The sequence below is a fragment of the Ostrinia nubilalis genome, chromosome 25 (assembly GCF_963855985.1).
Source record: "Ostrinia nubilalis chromosome 25, ilOstNubi1.1, whole genome shotgun sequence".
Taxonomy (NCBI): domain Eukaryota; kingdom Metazoa; phylum Arthropoda; class Insecta; order Lepidoptera; family Crambidae; genus Ostrinia; species Ostrinia nubilalis.
In genome coordinates, this window is record NC_087112.1 from 7040622 (window position 1) to 7052990 (window position 12369).

Genomic DNA, 12369 nt, shown 5'->3' on the forward strand with positions numbered 1-12369 from the left:
CCTAGTCAGTCTCATGGTAGACTTGAACCCACGAGCTTTCACTTGCCAGGTTACTGCTGTTACTAAAGAGTTTTTATGCCCTTAGACCCGTTTAATTAAAGTTTTTTTACATTTTAACAATATGTATTCCACTTGGTTACTTGATGACTTTTACTCTTTCTGACACGACTGAATTAGACTAACACCGTTTAACATGTTCGACGAATCACAGAATCATTTTCGTTACATTTGATAACAGACAACAGTGTACTTAACTTACGTGCCTAATGAGCGAATATCTCTAAATCAATTTTGTCACTATTGAACCACGGAGGTGTAAACACTGTACATAAAACGATGGAAATATGGTAATTTTAAATATACCTGTGTAATTACCCATCTACGAGTACTTATGTATACCGAAGAATACAGGTAGTCCCTCATATAATATCGGCAAACATCTTCGGCTCATTAATTGTTTAAATTGTTTTATAACTATGGAAACCTATAATTGTATGTCAAAGTCAGTCAAAGTCAAAATTTCTTTATTTGTTTAGACTAATAAATAGTTCTTACAAATCGTCATTTTGCTCTTAAGGAGCCTCTACATGTCTCATAATCTTTTTACCCTACCAGCGCTTCGAGACCAACATTTGGCAAGTGCTGAGAAGAAGCGCCGCAACAAACTCAGTCACCACTGTCTGCCGGTTAATATAGATAAAGAAATAGTAGTAGTAAGTACATTCAATTCAGGAGCAGTTCACTGAATTTACCATGCATTCTTGTATGGTGTATCTTATAAGAATGGGTATACAAGATTGCGTGGTATAAGAATGGGTATACAATATTCCACTTGGTTGCTTGATGACTTTTACTCTTTCTGACACGACTGAATTAGACTAACACCGTTTAACATGTTCGACGAATCACAGAATCATTTTCGTTACATTTGATAACAGACAACAGTGTACTTAACTTACGTGCCTAATGAGCGAATATCTCTAAATCAATTTTGTCACTATTGAACCACGGAGGTGTACCTAAACCCTGTACATAAAACGATGGAAATATGGTAATTTTAAATATACCTGCGTAATTACCCATCTACGAGTACTTATGTATACCGAAGAATACAGGTAGTCCTTCATATATCGGCAAACATCTTCGGCTCATTAATTGTTTAAATTGATTTTTACCTGTGGAAACCTATAAGTGGTTTGCTTGTTGACTATCTTATGTCATTATTACACCCTGTTAAACCCTGGTTTTCCTAAATAAATAATAAATTAGAGAAGGCCCTAGCTGTCCACAGTGGAAACTATATTACCTGATGATGGATAATGATAATATCTACTTTATGTGACCTCAAGTCTCACAGCAAATTCTTTGTCTCCAGGCTACCCACCACTTCGTCCCCCACAGCATGATACAAAGCTAGCACCATGGGGGTGACCGACGACTTGGCCCCAAGCTTCACCCAGAAGCCGCAACTGCGCCAGGAGGATGACGGGAACAAACTCATCTTCGAGTGCCAGCTGCTGGCCTCTCCGAAACCGGAGATATGCTGGTACAGAAGCGACGAACTCCTCAAAGAGGATACTAGGACTAAGTTTAAGTGAGTATTGTTGGTTTTGTTTGGCATATGTGCAGAGATGAGTGTCAAGATGTGGTCAGAGATGCACGAAACGTGCGTTTAACAAAATGACAATTTAAACTGGTGTTCAGCGCGCGTTTAACTTTGTGAAAGTTGTTTAAAAGTTCGATTACGATAAATTGCATTAATTAATCAGTGGCAAGGTGTTTAAAAAACATTTGTATGTAGGTACAAATCGTACAAACATGGTGATGCATATCTTGACACATGTTTGTGAACGGCAATAGAGTGATTTGTAAGTATGTGTCTGTCTGTCACAGGCAGTTTTCTGAGAAATTATTATAAACTACCAACTAGTATATTATAGGTTACACAAAATTCTTGTACTTGAAGACTTAACTTAAAATTATTTAATATTTAATTTATTATTTAATTATTGTTTGGTGATTGTTTGTCAATGAAACTAAGTATTGCTAATGAAGAACTTGACCCATATAATTATTTTCGTGTCGCTGGACAGATTCTAAACAATAATGAGCATTATTGTTAGCAGCTCGTATAGTTGAGATTTTCTTGCATTTAATTACGGTAAGTAGTTATTCTGCACACAAATGTGATATTTTGACTGCAATGACTGCAATTTGAGAAAAAATAAATGAAATACAAAAATGTTACTCAAAAGTGTTGATATTTGTAATGTACAATTTATTATGTACTATCGGCCACAGTTCCGGCCATGTCGTCTCGTTCTATCGCAATCAATGAGAGCGAGAGAAAAAAACGGAATACATAATATTTATAACGTTTTTGTCCTTTGAAATATTTTATCATTCATAAAGCATTTTTTATTTATTTATGTGTTTACAAAAGTATCGTGGTGATACTTTTGGGTCAATAGTCAGACGTCACCTTGGTTTTGGACAATTTGTTTGATCAACCGCTTCCTTTGATGCAACGATTGAAGCCAAACAAGCGGTCGGTTGACACACTTGGCAGCCAGGCCAATGGTAGGTGATAGAAAAAGTTAGAGGCACACATAGAGACGATGCGATGATGGTAAACATGTGCAGTCGACAACAGACTGAGGGCTTAGTGTGACTTTACATCAAACGTTGTACTAGTGAGCGCGTAAAAAATGACATGAAATGTATGACGGATTGTACAGCGCCCCTAGCGGAAACTTTCAAGAACTAAAGTTATCATACATTTCTTTAACGCACTCACTATTGACGACGTTAGATGTAAACTCACACTAAGCCGTCAATACATTTTTGTGATAAAAATCGCACATTATTACTACATTATAAGATGCCTCAATCTAGAGCTTAATATGCCGTTATCTGTACTTACAAGAGTTAATTAATTGCACGTGACTGCGAGGATAAATAAAACATCGATGTATTTTCACCGGATGCTTTGTAATTCGTTTGTACGTTGATGGATTTTATCTGCAACAAACAAACAATGTACATTTATTAAAAAGCATAATCACTCGGAAATGCCAGATTTTTGAATATTTTACTATTAAATTGTTCAATTACAGTAAAAAACAGTTTTTGAAATATAATTCAGCATTCATTTCGAACTTCGTAGTATGAATTGCTACGGCCACTACGCCGTAGTAGCGCGTAGGTCCCGGCACAGCTACGAAATTACTACGATGCTACGAATCCATTCGCTTGTAGCAACTTCAACATAAAAATGTTTATTGCTCTCATTAAACCTAAATATTGTATCATTGTATAGTACATTTGTTTTATGTCATCTACTAAATTCTGAGTAAGTTAATGTTGATTTATTCAATTCATATTATGATTTAGTATTGTTGTGAAAAAATAAAACGATTTTTACTACAGATTTAAAATGATATTTTCGTATGTCAAACTTTTGCTATCTTGATGATTGTTTCTGAATATTTGGCTATCAACGCTATTTAGTTAGAGAAATCGACATAACTAACTACCATTTTAACCATAATAATATCTTGAAATGGCTGCCACTCAAAACATTTGCATAATGACTATAATAAAATCAAATTAGGTTTGCTAACCATGAAATCTTAAAACTAGCACATAATCCATTGAGAACATTAAACCAAAACCGTAAAATATACTCGTGTTAGACGAACCGTTAAATTTTAACCGTGAAGTTTTGAACCGGTTCCAAGATCTGTCGCCGACAGATGTTATCGTGTTAACATTCTGTTGCAGTTGTTGAATTGTCATAACGATACATCATTCGTTTAATATTTTGTGTTGTTATATTACTATTTTTCTCGCGGGCAGATGGCAACATTGTTGCAAATGCAAACATCCTATTACCAAACATCCATTCTAAAAAATCGAATACCTTAGTGTGATATATAGCAAGTTTGAACCCCTTTTTAACAAGCAGATTTAGAATCATGATATTTATTTAGAAAATAATATTTTATTTACTAACGATATCCCAAACATTAAATCATTACTAAATAATGTTGCTACTTTTTTTCTTTCTATATTTTCTGTCCAACATAGTACATCGTCAAATGATACGTATCTAACCATTTAGTTTTATTGAAAAAAAAAACACACCGATTAAATGCTGTTGAATGATTGTTAAACAAATAAATAAATAAATGATACTTTAAGATTAACGCAGTTTGGCATCTCCATAATATTACTCAACGTTAAAATTATCACTTCACGGGATTTATTGCAACAATATCTATTTTAACGGTAAATAATATTTACCCTCCCGACGTTTCGGCTCGGTTGCACGAGTCATGGTCGCGGGCAGACTGAAGAGATGCGGCGTCGTCTGCTCCGGCGCGATGAGTTTTCTGAGATGAGATGACTCGTGCAACCGAGCCGAAACGTCGGGAGGGTAAATATTATTTACCGTTAAAATAGATATTGTTGCAATAAATCCCGTGAAGTGATAATTTTATAGTAAAAAATGCAACATAACAGTTTAAAATATTACTCAACGTTGTTTTCAAGTACTAGTTTTTAACATGCGTTTAGGTATTCTTTTAGAGGTTCACATTTGAATTGATTTTGGATCTTAACCTAAGATACTAAAGTTGTAAGTTTTTAAAAAAGTGGAGGAGTATTCTTTTATTTACTCCCTTAACTGGCAAGCAATGTCCTAGTTTTAGAATCTTAACCTAACATAATAAAGTTTAAAATCAAGTGGCAACTGAAATCTTGAGGGTTTAATCGTTCTCCTCGCCATCTTCAGGATCCAGAGCATCGCCAACAACAAGTTCCTGGTGGTGCTCGAGCTGGACGACGTGATCGAGAGCGACGCGGGGCTCTACAAAGTTAAGGCCAAGAACAAGATGGGCGAGGTGGCCGCCTCCATCAACCTTAACTTCAGCCGTGAGTACCAAGCCTTAATTTTTTTTCGGGGAAAAAATACATTGAGTGGCATACCTACCCTGCGGGACCAGGGTAGGTTATGTGGGGCTCACCAAGTCAGTAGGACAAAGGCATACCCACTGAAAAGACCCCGGTGCTCCGTCATTCGCTTAAGTGGGAAGAAACTGTGGGATTCCGAACAAAGCCTTCACTACCACAGTCCGGCCACATAAGGTCGGCATAAACAGTAATAAGTACCTACGCGTCCATTTGTCATTGAAAAAACATGTGCTTTTTCTTATGTCAAATCGACTCTGTTGCAAATCAACAATGATACCTTGATACCAAACCCTTAGATTGCAAGTATTGCAACCAAACTCTTTCAAGAATCAATTACTTTTCTGTAAAGTTCACCAAGTTATACTTACAAATACAACTTGTAAACATTCACTGTCGAGAACTGATGGTCTCAGTTTAGTTTCTTAAATTAGGGAATACTTTAACTTCTACAAAGTAATTAATATTGGAACCTGAGTATAAATATTCAGGACTTCAAACCGTAGAGCATGTCACGTAGGTACTTAACTTTATTGGAACGTAATATCAGCTTAAATGTAAAGCCTTCGCATTAAAAACATGACAGATTACGTTACCTACAATGAATGTACTGAACAAAACATTGTCACTTACATTCACCGTAATCCTACACTGTGCCAATAAAAATACCTTCACAAATAACGGCGTTAGTCATAGTCCGAAATAAATGTCTGCAAAAAATCGTCGCTGGTGATCCCACGCCCGTCGTGAGCCAAGATGCGCCGGCGCACGTCGCCACCGCACAACAAACGTGGAGGCAGTAGGACTTATCCTGTTAATTATAGAAAAAAAAATACAAAACGTAAAAACTAAACTACAAACTGAAAGTAAACAGTCACTTTAACAAAAACTGCCGATTTATGCGAGTGTGATATTTTATGTTTTAACACACATTTTATATTTTATAAAGCATATTTATATTTTATAAAGCATATTTATATTTTATAAAGCATAAATAATATTATTTTGCAATTAGGCCTTTAAAAAGCGCTTTAACCCGACCCAATAACTTTCACTCTTCTTTTCAAAAGAACGGAGATGACCTATACGATATGATTTTGGTGTCCATACTTGCATGATAAGCTTTTAATAGAGTCGGAAATATGCGAAGGTAAACATCTTATTGTGCTTGGTCGATGTCGAAATTAAGCTTCCTGAATCAGTTTAAGTATACCTAGTAGGTACCACTTAAAGCACAAAAAAATCATGCAAGGATAAAAAAGTCCATTTTTTAAGCCAGAAAGTTTTAGAGTAAACCCTCTGAAACGACACGCATTGTAGCCCACCCGTCAGAATTGTATCACTTTTCACTTACGACAATCGTCAGACATGTTAGACGTTGTAAACATGAAAACTATGACGAAAATTGATGATTACTCATTACAGTGGTATGAATACACTTTAGACTTGACGCGAGTGTATATTTATAGTCATTTGTCATATGAAGTCTGGGAAAATAGGGCGAAGAAATCTTGTTACAGCTTTGTAAATAAGGTCTTATGAATGAAGACGTATTTAGACTTGGAATGCTTTAGTGGTGATACAAGCCACTATCAAACTCTAAATAAACGAAAAGTGATTTTTATTTATTTTTTATTTTACAAGCTAAACAATACAGTGTAAAAACTATGAAGACTAACATTTTAGAAAACTTATAACCATTAAATGCTTGTTTATCAATAAACAAAAATAGAAAAGAAGTTACCAAGCCAAAGTTACCTGCTAGCATTTAAATTAAAGTTTGCTACAAAAAAGCACCTTTCAAGAATATAATAATACCTACTTTGTTAATGATATTTTAAAACAACAAAATTCAGCAATGTTTCTAAGATCACAACAAACATAGTTAGCTTAAGATAAACTAGCAAAAAGGTCAGCTAATGTAGATCATCTCCACATTAGTTTGAAGCTAAACACATGGTCATTCTCATCTTCAGACCTTTATCAGCTTTTTGGGGTTCACTCTCTAAATTAATTCTCTCCAGAAAGAGCATTGCCCTGAATAGACATGTTGACACCACCACTCAATTGACGTACTTTTTAAAACTGTCAAAACGAAAATCTCCCATAGATTTTGTATGGCACTACAAGCAAGTGACGTCACTATTTTGTCAACTCAAATAAACTACTTTTTTCAATTACAATGCGACCAAAAATCGTAATTTACAGGTAAATTAAAATTAATGAAGTTTTTAAGACCAGAATGAAGTGTCTTTTTAGAAAAGTTGTGATTTCGAATTATTGGAGAATGGTGTCAAACTGTCCATTTTACAGAATTTTGTTCCTAAAACTTCTCACCTAATCTTGGATACTCAATTCCATAGCTAAAATCCAAGGAATTCTTGCAATCCGGTTATCAATGATCCGAATGTTTACGTCTGGTTTCCGAGAGTGATAAACATTGGGTATCTGCTCTAGATCTGGTTCTATTTGTGTTGTGAAGGATTCCACAACTATTCCTTAGCTGAACAAACTTTAAGATATACAAAACTAATTGCTTTGTTTTTATTTTCAGCCGCTGACGAGGAAAAACAGAAGTGAGTATCAACCGAATTCTTTGATACAATATTTCTAGAGTTGTGTGTAAAAGTGTCATTTTTCCTAAAGTACCTACTTATAAGTTGCAAAAACTATATACACAACAAAGATAGACGCAACTCATGTTGTGCCACTCGATGTAAGCCTGATCTATCAGTTTTTTAAACAAAACTTCTATTTAGAGCGATTCAAAGCTCTTTATTTTAGATTTCACATTTGATTATCCCTTTCAAACTTAATTCTGGTACAGTCAGCATCAAATAAAGATACACAAAGTGCCCAAAAAGTTATCAATGTACACAATCTTATTCCAGTTGTAACAAAGATGTATTGCGAACGTATTGGTTACTTTGGGTGGCACGAACTAAATGACGCTGTTTGTACCTAGAAGTGTCACGGCTAGATTATTATTCAAGTTAATGGTTTTTCTTCGATCATTTTCAGACAAGTGGACGGGAAAGCGCCTACGTTCGCGAAAAAGCCGGCCATCAGGCAGGAAGACGATGGCAAGCGGCTCATATTCGAGTGCCGCATCGAGGCCGAGCCGGTGCCCAGTGTGGCGTGGTTCCACAACACTAGCGAGGTCAAACCCGGAGCCAGGCATAAGGTAAACACCGTTATACCCTACACAAAAGGTTCAAATTCATATGCTTGAACAAGGTTGCTACACCAAAGGCAAGTGTCAATGCCAGACGCAACATCAGGGATAATAGTAAGGTGACCAAAGCACATTGTTCCTTCCTTGCCTTCTTAAAGTCCTCGGTCCACAGAGCAAATTATACTAAGTTTTTAGATTAGGTTACATTCGAGGACCGAATCCAAAACCTCTTAGTAAAGAGAATATATAAACTCTCCAACTACAAGCCTAATATTAGAGTTAAACGTCAGGATAAAAACAATCATGAAAAATGTGCTACACTCCACATACTGTCACCTTACAAATCTGGAGAGCATGGTATAAATAGGCAAACTTATGTAACAGTTAATGACACTCAAACAAGTCACCGATCAGAAATAGACACTAATTAAGAACAAGACTAGCGTAATGAGAGAAAAGCTTTTAAAAACGTAAAAATAAAAACGAGAATGGCTGCCATAGTCGAACCTATTTAAAGAGTTCAGAGATGGCCTTGACCCCGATCTACTTGGCTAGAGGCGGCACCAGGTGTTCATAGTACAGGGTGACCTTATGACCCAATTTTGTCTATTAATTTATTGGCCAATCAATGATTCTGTCATCAATTTACTTTCAGAAGCTTTTTTTTCTATTTTGACGACTTTTAATTTGGAACTTGAACTTATTTCTTTTAAAAGACAAATGCATTGTGTAGTTACGTTGTTAGGTTTATAGTGTCTATTATATTCATGATGAGCTGTATCGACCTTCAAGTTGCAATTCAGTTTAACCAATTCTTTTAAAAAAAATTATCAATTCAAATGAATGCAGCTTTATTATTAGTATAGTTCAGCACCTCTTCATCTACATCTGCTACTTCCGAGACTTTACATGCTCACTTTGGTTAGACTACGATTTTGATATCTATCTATCAAGAAGAATGAGGTATTTCCATTTCTAAATCCAGAAATACAGCGTTTTTTTTATTTTTCTACAGTTGACAGTAAGCAAAGAGGGGAAGTCATATTATGCCTCGCTCGAAATCAGCAACGTGACAGTGGAGGACGCTGGCAAGTACCGCGTGACGGCCAAGAACGAACTTGGCGAGAGCAACGCCACGATCAGCTTAAACTTCGACAGTGAGTAACTGACACTATACCTACATATATTGATGATACCTCACGTGATGATGATTCAGGAAATGCTTTTGATCACTTTGAAGATATAGGAGTCATTAATAATGACGAATTTGTAGTAACAGACATTATACTTATTGAATCTGATGATGCTTCATGTGTTGATGATGATTCAGATGATGTTAATGGTTATTTTGAAGATGTAACCAGTGATGTAGGTGTCAAAACGTTAATGATCACTTTGATGATATAAACAGTGATTTACATGTTGGACTTGTTGTAACACATAAACGTTACTTGAAAACTAATTGATATGGTAGTTCTTATTACAATGAAAAATACACTTATGTTGATCGTATTAATTTGTTGTTAGAGTTACAAGCTTAAGTTTTTAACATTTGCGTTATTGTTTTGTGTGATCCTAATCCTTAATTTTTTATAGATTTATTTTTGTCAGTAATCGTAGAATTTGCAGCAAAGCTTTTGTAATCATCGACTAATTCTATCGAATTATCAATTACTCTACAATAATACACTAGAATTCTACGTAAATTACGAAACGCTGTTTTGTGATTATCTTAATTTAAGATGTTTTCTTAATGTCTAATAAATACTTCGTTTCTAGACTTACACATATTTACACTCTGCACTTACACTACTACACAATCTATAGATTTATTTTTATTTACGTTTTATTAAACACATTTTACACCAACACTATTCTCACGTATGCTGATTTATGTCGTATCCTAATTATATTTATTAGCATGTATTTATTTAATTATTAATGGTTACGTACAAACTTTGACTATCATCGTTTTCACGTTGTTTATTTGCTACCATGCTTTTATTAACAAATAACTTTCCCGCATTAGTTTTGGTAGTTAGAAATAATATGCAATTTGTGCTTCAGCAATTGCACATAACGAAAACTTTAACAGGCGACTGTAATGCGTACTGATATTAGATTGGACGTAGATTCAAGAAATTACACGTTAATATGAATTTATATTATATTTATCTATTGGACTACTATCTATTTCTTATAATACTCCTCAATTAACTTTATTAAATGCCAAAATTAATATTGGTTTATGATTAATCTCACACGAAACTAAAAGAAAACATCTTAAATTTAACGTCATTGGAAAAGCTGCTGCAAGTGATCGGATTTATGACAAATGTTTTAAAACTGACACTAATACCTGAGTTCACAATGTAGGCGACGAAGCGCCCGTGCCTGAGGACTTTATCAAACCGACATTCACGGAGAGACCCGTCATCAGGCAATCGGAAGATGGTACCAAAATCACTTTCGAATGCAGATGCGTTGGCAAACCGAAACCAACCATTGCATGGTAAGATCCCACAACACATGTTAGCAAACACAACAAAACAGAATACACCATTAATGTCTTATCGTCAATGATTCAGGTACCATGGAAAAAAATTAATAAAAGAAAGTAGTCGATACAAAATCACACTAGAAGAGGACCAAACGTTATACCACATGGCGCGGCTAGAAATCTTAGGCGTAGAGAATTCGGACAGAGGAGAATACAGGGCATTGGCGAAAAACAAACACGGTGAAGGCGTAGCAAAAATTAACTTAAATTTCGAGGGTGGAGACAAACCTAAGTATGCACCTTCTCATTTTAAAATTGTATTCTTATGATAGGGCTGCTATTAAAATTTTATGTTTTGAACAGAATCCCCGATGGTAAAGCACCGAGGTTTCCTAAAAAGCCAACAATTAGACAAGAGGGTGATGTGTTAATAATGGAATGTGTATTAGAAGCATATCCCCTACCAGATATCACGTGGTTTCACGGAGATAAAGAAATCAAAGATGGGGCCAAAATGAAGATGTCTAGAAAGGCAATTGGAAAAGATACGTTTAATCTGACCTTAGAAATTTTAAGCCCCACCAGGGAAGATGGTGGGAACTATAGATGTAATGCCTTCAACTTGTTTGGCGAGAGTAATGCGAATATTGCTCTCAACTTCCAAGGTAAAACAGGATTTTAATGTCTTTACAAATGTAACACGTACGCATACAGTAGCAATAGCATGTAAGGCTTTAAGCTTATGGGCTGCATGAAGCTTCATAAATAAACAAATACATTTAATTCATGTAAGTAGTAAAATAAAAACGTGTTTTTTCTTAGGTGGGGATGACGAAAATGGTTTCGCACCGTCGTTTGTGGAGAAACCCCGAATCATTCCCAACGAAGACGGAACACTTATCACAATGCGTTGTGTATGTAAGGCCAAGCCGGCGGCTGAAGTCACGTGGTACCGAGGGACGACGGTCATTAAGGCTAGCAGCAAAATTGAAATCAAATCGAGTTTAATGGAAGAAGACATATACGAATTGGTGTTGCTTTTGGCAAACCCGACATCAGCGGATGGTGGCGCATACCGCTGTCATGTCAAGAACGAATATGGCGAAAGCAACGCTAATCTGAACTTGAACATTGAGGCTGAACCAGAACCAGAAGGTGAAGGCCCAACGTTTGTCGAAAAGCCTACTATTCAATCAAAGGACAACGGCAAACTAGTTATAATGGGATGCAAGGTCAAGGCTAGCCCGAAACCGACGATCGTGTGGTACCACGAAGGCAAAGAAATCAGGGACTCGTCGAAAATTAAGACCAGGGTCGAGGTCAAAGAAGACATTTACACAATAATATTGGAACTTATTGATCCTGGTATTGAAGACTCCGGATTGTATAAATGCAATATCAAAAATGAACTTGGGGAGCTCAATGCAAATCTTACGCTCAATATTGAAAGTAAGCTTATTACAATATATTTATACCGCAATCTGATATCAATAAAGTAGTTAATTAATTACTAATAAATATAATTTTCTTTACAGTCATTCCAGTTATCAAAGAGAAACCAAAGATCATTAAGATAATTAAAAAGAAGACTGTTATTGTTGAATGTAAAGTATTAAGTAAATTTGCACCTGCTTGCACTTGGTTCAAGGAATCAAGCGCTGTCAAAGAGGACTCAAGGCACACTGTGCTTATTGAACCTCTGAGAGAAGTAAGTCCATACCTA

General features: G+C 35.6%; 1 protein-coding gene across 1 annotated transcript in view; it reads left to right on the forward strand.

The window, feature by feature from the left end:
• Positions 1-12369, forward strand: part of LOC135084185 (twitchin) — a 211053-nt gene that overhangs the window by 26556 nt on the left and 172128 nt on the right. The window contains exons 2-11 of the mRNA XM_063978926.1: positions 1376-1594; positions 4796-4935; positions 7526-7547; positions 7993-8155; positions 9162-9303; positions 10523-10658; positions 10735-10938; positions 11010-11311; positions 11469-12095; positions 12182-12354. Of these exons, the coding sequence (XP_063834996.1) occupies positions 1422-1594; positions 4796-4935; positions 7526-7547; positions 7993-8155; positions 9162-9303; positions 10523-10658; positions 10735-10938; positions 11010-11311; positions 11469-12095; positions 12182-12354 (2082 nt within the window). The 5' untranslated portion in view covers positions 1376-1421. The remainder of the gene's footprint in view (positions 1-1375; positions 1595-4795; positions 4936-7525; positions 7548-7992; positions 8156-9161; positions 9304-10522; positions 10659-10734; positions 10939-11009; positions 11312-11468; positions 12096-12181; positions 12355-12369) is intronic.